The sequence below is a fragment of the Leptopilina heterotoma genome, unplaced genomic scaffold (genome assembly GCF_015476425.1).
Source record: "Leptopilina heterotoma isolate Lh14 unplaced genomic scaffold, ASM1547642v1 Lhet_58, whole genome shotgun sequence".
Classification (NCBI taxonomy): domain Eukaryota; kingdom Metazoa; phylum Arthropoda; class Insecta; order Hymenoptera; family Figitidae; genus Leptopilina; species Leptopilina heterotoma.
This window is the reverse complement of record NW_025111131.1, coordinates 3,933,274-3,940,840: the sequence shown is the minus strand read 5'-3', so window position 1 is coordinate 3,940,840 and position 7,567 is coordinate 3,933,274. Positions and strand designations below refer to the sequence as shown.

Here is a 7,567-nt window from a genome sequence, read left to right as displayed (position 1 = left end):
AATTGAATTCGTAAATGACATTGTATTATTTATGAAAATAATTGAATCTTTACGTAGAAGATCGTTCCATAAAACAAGCAGCCCAAATGATGTGCGCAACAGCTTTTGTTCCTATCGATGACGTTCAAGTGGCCTTCGATATATTCATGGAAGACATACCTGAAGCGTTCATCGATATTGCTGAGTATTTTGAGGATATCTATATACGTGGTAAGCCAGCTCGTGGAAGGCGTCGGGCAACGCAGCCGAGGTTCCCCCCTCAACTGTGGAACATGTACCAGGCGGTTAAACAGAACATGTCACGAACAAATAATATGTCTGAAGGATGGCATAATCGGTTTTCTGTTGTAGTAGGAAGAAATCATCCAATTATATTTCATGGAACTTGTTCGAAGATGTTTTACTATATAGTACCGCGACTTGTCGCTCGGTGACGCCACTTTTTAGAGATGTTAAATTAAAAGAGGATAGAGGGTGTCTCTCTCCTACTTTCTTGGTTCTGGTTCTGCTTTCCCGCTTCATTCGTTTCTTGGCGTCGGTGACGTACACACATACATCAAGATGAACGACAAAGAAAGGAAGCAACAAATTCTCCAAGTCAGACTCAAGGAAATTGAGATGGAGACAAACAGAATATTTGCGCAGATGGAGAACCTCGACTCAAATAAGAAACTCTGTTATGCAGGTAAGTGCACAAAAGAAATAAGGAGGCCAAGCTCGCCTCTAACGAGCAAAAAGAATATGGCGGATTCCCAATCCAGAATCGGGAACATACAGCCAAGCACAGTTCGGATCTTCTTTCCTGAATTGAAGACAAGAACTATAAAAAATGACAAAACTGAACATTCAGCTTACATAAATTTCCTTTTTCCACCAGATATCACTGAATGGGAAGAACAAAATGGTTCGACAGAAGAACACAAGCAAGATGGTGAGACTGGTGGTGCTGGCGAGACGAGCGACGCTGGTGAGGATGCCGAGGCCAACGTCGAAATGGAGGAAGAGAAAATCGAAAACCCTCATGACGAAGCTTTCCATTATTTGGGGTCTAATCCTCAGGAAGAAAAAGAGGAAAGACAAATTCGTGATGACGTGGCAAACAGAGTGATAGCATGGATGAAGCGCAGTTTGAAAAAAAGGAAGACAAAGAGAAACTTCTCTCTCTCTCTCCCAAAGCAGCAAAGGTTAATTTTTCAGCACCGACTCTGAATGAGGAAATAAGCGCCGACCTTCATCCGAAAGTTCTGTCACGAGATGAATACTTCAAGGAGTATCAAAATTTCACTGGAGCAGCCCTGTCAGCCGCCACGATTCTACTCAGTGACATCTTGAACGATGGAGAGGTTCCTCTGGTAAGAGAGGACATCCTCCAAAATCTTTCGTGCATAACAAAACTACTCTCAGACTTGTATGCACAATTAACTATGGCGAGGAAAACATTTATAATAGGACGTTATGAAGATAGAATTCAAAAAGCCCTAAAAAAAGTCGAACCAACAGAACTACTTTTCGGCGATAACCTTAAAGGTTTAATTGACACCGCAAAAGCAATAACGAAGGTTTCGAAAGAACTCAAGTCTAAACCACAATTTTCTTCAAGATCCAGCGGAAGTGCTTTAAACTGGAGGAGCTCCACCATCAAGAAGGAAGTGGGAAGGGGGAGCTACCAGTCCAATCAACCTCGAGCATTCACTTCCAGACAACCGAACCAACCCTTCAAACAGAGACAACCCTCGAAAAAATTCTACTCACAAACCCAACCACAGAGGAACAAGAACTAAGTCGGGTAAGTGCTAAAGCAACAAGGTTAAAATATTTTTTACAAAACTGGGCAGAAATTACCCAAGACAATTTTGTGCTAAAAGCCATTCAAGGTTACAAATTACCACATGGTGAAATTTTTCACGACTTCTGAGACATGCTATTTCACTGAAAACTGATACTTACATAACATTCTGTTTTGTGAGAAACACAAAATAAAAAATATTTTTTTGAAAGTCAATTCTTGAAGACAAATATATATTAACACTATTTGTTTTTCATAAAATAATAGTAGATTCACATCTGAAATTAACACAAATGGAAACAGACGATCAGCTGGCATTTACCTTGGGTAGAAACGCGCAACGCACACTGCGCATGCTCTACAGAATTTTCAAGCGCAGTCAACTAATCTTTCACGTACTTTATAAAACTGAACAAATGACTTTTCGTTAAAATTTAAAAACACTGTTGCCCATACTAGTACTAGAATAACTCTAGGACTTTTCTATATTTTCTAATAAAAAGTATATGATACAGCCTTGTATTTTGTGTCCTATCGAAAAGTCAAGCACTTTCAAAGAAGGATTCACGTACTTTTTTTTCCGTGTTGACGCTCTGTAAATGAAGTAGATATTGTGAATTACAATATACTTTATTGAAGAGAGTTTGAATTATCTTTAAAATTAGAAAGACCTGTTTTTTTCAAAATTTTTAAAAAATAGGGATAATTAAATATAAATTATCAAAAATTAGGGTGAATTTTTAAAATATTAAAAAATAAAATTCACCATTCAAAAGTGAATGAAAATATCTTTCAGAAACATATTGGACAGACTTTTTTCCCTTATAAGTATGTACAGAAAAAAATTGAAAAATTAGTTTAAAAGTTGCATAACCAACTTACCTTGACGACCAACTATTAGCTCTAACGGTTCATACTCTGGATTAAAATGCGACAAGTTAATGGCAAAGTATTCCACTGCTGGTTATCGCTCGAGACATAAGACACTGCTGTTATAAATTCTGCATTTGTAATTTGGTAGTTATCCAACTTTTGCCATAATTTCCTCAATTTGGCTGCAATAGAGTTTCTGCTAATTAATTTTGGTGAAGTTACTACACCTGGGCTCCTATTGTTTGAAATTTTTCTGTTATCGGTAAATATTTTTTGAGATAGTATGCGTAACTTTTTGTTGAAAAACCAGATTTCTGGATTATTTCTAAATATTGAGTTCTATTTTCCAGCGTGTAATTGAAATACATCACTGATGCATTCATTTCGTCTGTAGACGGAAAATCGTTGAGGTGTAACATTTCTCATCCAAATTTCGTCAAAGTTTTGAACAAAACTTTCCCAATTTGGGTTTCTTAAATTTTCGGGAACTTCAGTTTTTATCAATTCAAAAGATTCTTCGATTTCTTGAGGTGGTAACAATGGCAATGCAAGAATTGCCAATAATGCTTTTCTTATTTCTCCGTTTTCTGCCAGAAGTGCATTTTCCAGATGGGACCTTACTATACTTTTATACACCTCCTGGAAAACATAGAATAAAATAATAAATTATTAAACGTTGAGGCAACGAAGTTAAAGAAATTAAATTTTAACCAGGGCTCGAACCAGTGAAAGTATTTAAAAATACGGACTTTACAGACCAAAAATGAAAAATTACGGACCAATTACTGACAAATATATATAAGAGAACATTTTACTTTAAACTATGAATTAGATTTTTTCATAACTAAAAAACATGAAGATATCGATAACTCCGAGTCTTCGACTCGGAGCGATCGGTTACTTCATGTTTTATAATAATTAAAGATAGAGTGATAAAATAGTTATTAATTCAATTATTATTTTCAAGAATTTTTAAATAAAATTCTTCTTAAAATCGATTATTTTTAATAATTTTCGAAAAAGTTCTTTGAAAATTTTCAAATCCATTTCTTTACAATATTCAATTTTACGAAATTTAAATTATTTGTAAATTCTTCAATTAAATATGTATTAGAAAATAAAAACTTCAAATAATATAAAAAAAAATTCGCAATTAAAATTTCTCAAAAAAATTAATTCTACAGAATTGTTACTTAGTTAAAAAAATATAAAAAATTCAAATTTTCAAAGATTTGAATCTGAAACCTTTTTAAAATTTAATTTTTTCTAAAACTTTACGCTCTAATACTTTTAATGTTCAATTATAATCTAAAATTTTAACTGAAATCCATTTTAAAATCAATTTTTATGAGATAATTCTACGAGAATTTCATAATTTAAATAAAAAAAACAATTAAATTTATGGAATAATTACATATGTTTCTTAAAATTGAATTCTTTTAAAGAATTGTATCAATCAATTTTAAAATAATTTGAATTCTTTTGCAAAATTTTATTAAAATAGATATTAAAAATAATTAAATTAGGGAAAATTTTTAAAAATAATTGAAATTTTGCCAAGAAATTTATTAAATTTTTTTAAAATAATTCAATTTTGGAGAAGAATTTTATTATTTATAAAGATAATTGATAATTTACGCAAAGAATTGCATTAAAAATTTTGAATGCAATAATTTTATTCTTTAATGAAATTTAATTAAAAATTTATTAAAAATAATATTTAAATTCTAAAAAATAAATTGTATCAGAGGTTATTAAAATAATTAAATTTTTTTGATAAATTTTAATAAAATTTTTAAGAATAATTACATTTTTCGAGGAATTCGATTAAAATTGTATTAAAAATAATTGAAATTCTGCAATTATAGCTTTATTATTTATCAAAATAATTGAATTCCTAATAAGAATTTTATTATTTGCAAAAAAAAATTAAATACCTGTAAAAATTTTATTATTTATGAAAATAATTGAATATTCCCGTGTGGAAAAATCCACGTTCGAGCCCCACAGCTCCGAGGCCCCCGTTGGGGGCCCTCGTGGAAGATCCATGAGGAGAAATCCACGAGGGCACCAGCAGGGGCCCCGTTCTTTGCCCTTACGGTTGCCCTGCTCAAAAATTTATCTAAGTTTCAAAAAAAAAAAATTTTTATTAAAAAACTTTAGTTCAGATTGCATTAAATTACATTTCAAAGCACCTGAAACATTAAGTGACATTTTTCCAGAAATCCTATCACAAAGTTATGGAAATTTACGAGGGCACCAGCAGGGCCCCTGCTCTTAGCCATTATGAATGCCCTGCTCAACAATTTTTCTAAGTCCAAACAACAAATATTTGTTACAACAAAAAATTATTGTTTACAATCATTTTAAACAATGAAAAACACGTTTTTAACAAATATTTAATGTTACTTTTTAAAAAATATAAAATTTACGTGAGGGCAAATCCTTGAGGGCCCACGCGAGGGGCCCTCATGGATTGCCCACATCATTAACTAGAAAAAATTTCTAAGTCCAAACAAAAAATATTTTTTTACATAACAAAAATTAATATTTATAATGATTTTAAACAATTAAAAATACGTTTTTAACACAAATGTTTTGACATTTTTTTTTTTGAAATGATAAAAATATTAATTTATGAATATTTATGGTCTACAGGGTGTCCAGCGATTCTTTAAAAAAAAATTCAAGGACTTTTCAAGGTTTTTAAGGCCCAAAATAATTTTTTTCAAGGTCCATTTTTAGGGTACTAATTTTCAAAATATTTGTTATTTATAATCGAATTTAAATTAGTAAAAATGATTACTAATTTGATTTAGTGACTGACTTTTTGCTTTTGAATTAGAAAATTTTACTAGTTAATAGTAATTTCCACTAATTTATCAGTAAAAATAAACTAATTCAAAAGCAAAAAATCAGTAACTAATGCAAATTAGTAAATATTTTTACTAATTAAAATTTAGAGAGTCTTTATAAAGAATTTTATAATTTCTACCTACAACAGTTACTCATAAATAAAATTAAATAAATATATATAAATAAAAAATAAATAAATACAATTTATTGATAAAATATTAGAAATATAAAGAACATCGATTTAAGAAACATCAATCAAAATTATTTTTAAATAATTGAATTCTTTTGGAAATTTCTATTAAAAATAATAGATATACAAATTATTGAATTAACAAAAAATTTTTAAAATAATTGAAATTTTGCAATGAAGTTTATTAAAATGTTTGAAAATAATTGAATTTTATTACTTTTGAAAATAATTGAATTACTGCGAAGAATTTAATGCCAAATTTTAAAACACATTTTATTAAATGAATATTTTGAAATTTTTTGACAATAATTGAAAATTACTGCAAAGAATTTAATGCCAAATTTTGAAACAATTGATTTTTGCGAAAAAAAATTATGCAAATTCTATTTTAAATAATTGAATTAATGTAACAAATTTTTTTTTAAATAATTGAAAGTTTGTGTAGAGTTTTTTTAAAACTTTTGATTAATAATTAAATTCTTTCGTGAAATTTTATTAAAATAATAGAATATTGAAAACCATCGAAGCAAACAAAAATTTTTTAAATAATTTGAAATTTTGCCACGATTTTTATTAAAATTTTTAAAAATATTTGATTTCTTGTGATGAATACTATTATTTATATTAAAATAATTGAATTTTGCAATGAATTTTATTAAAATTCCACAAAATAATTTAACTTTGTCGAAGAATATTATTATTTATTTATAAAGATAATTGGAATTTTGACCACAATGTTCTTTTTGATTTTTTGAAAATAATTGAATTTCTGAGAAGAAATTAATTAATTTTTAAAATAATAGAATTCTTGTGATGAATATTGTTATTTATGAAAATAATTGTATTTTGTAATGAATTTTATTAAAGTTCCTGAATATAATTGAATTTCAGCGAAGAATTTTTATATTTATGAAGATAATTGAAATATTGACGAGAATTCAACGTAAAACATCAAGGAAATAAATCTCACTTTTAAGAATTTTAATTTTTCAAGGTTTTGTCATAAAATTCAAGTACTTTTCAAGGTTTTCAAGGAGCAAAAAAAATTCAAGTACTTTTCAAGGTTTTTAAGGTTTTCAAGGTAGCTGGACACCCTGGGTCTATTATTATATTATTAATATTGTTATTATTATTATTAAACTATTTAATTATTTGTCATGGTGTATTAGTGCCAATAAATAATTCTTATTTAAGGAAATTAAAATAAAAATAAAAAATCAATTAAAAAATAATATTAACAATTATTGGTCTAATAAAATAAAAAACATATCAATAAAAGAAAATAAAAAAATGTTCCATAAATTAAACCCTATCTTCAGACCTAACAAGGTCACTGAAATGCCAAATTTAAAGGTTCCAATCAAAAATAGGAATTTAATTGAGCTCGCGAAACTAAAGCCAAACGAATATACAGTCATAAATGGTGACTATATTATAACGGAACATATACCAAAATTAAACGTACTGGGTGCCCAATTTGCTGAAACCAATAACAATAAATCAGGGGCTCAAATAAAAGGGAGGAATTGAACAGAATTATAAATAGAACAGTAAATAAATTTAAAACAGAAAATAATATAGACGAAAAAGGAGAATTTCCCATATTACATTTTTCTAACACTAATAAATCAATAAATCCTAAATTCGAATTAGATAGTGAATTTTATTGCAATATTGTAAAAATAAAAAAAATTATAAATAAAATGAAAAACAAAAAATCAACAGGAAATGATAATATACCTAATATTGCAATAAAATAACTCCCAGACAATTTACTGAACGGCTACGTAGTCCTTTTTAACAATATGCTGAACAGGGAGCGTTCATAAACTACGTAGACCTATTTTTGTCACTTTTTGACC

At 28.5% G+C, this 7,567-nt stretch overlaps 1 protein-coding gene across 1 annotated transcript; it reads left to right on the top strand.

Moving 5' to 3' along the window:
* Nucleotides 1–1,100: 1,100 nt before the first annotated feature.
* Nucleotides 1,101–1,936, top strand: LOC122508815. Its single transcript, XM_043622378.1, has one exon. The coding sequence runs from the start codon at nucleotides 1,113–1,115 to the stop codon at nucleotides 1,779–1,781; it is 669 nt and encodes a 222-aa protein (XP_043478313.1). The 5' UTR covers nucleotides 1,101–1,112; the 3' UTR covers nucleotides 1,782–1,936.
* The last annotated feature ends 5,631 nt before the right edge of the window (nucleotides 1,937–7,567 follow it).

Excerpts from the sequence above, each read along its gene's own strand:
- LOC122508815 (XM_043622378.1), top strand. The coding sequence starts at position 1,113 with ATGGATGAAGCGCAGTTTGAAAAAAAGGAAGACAAAGAGAAACTTCTC.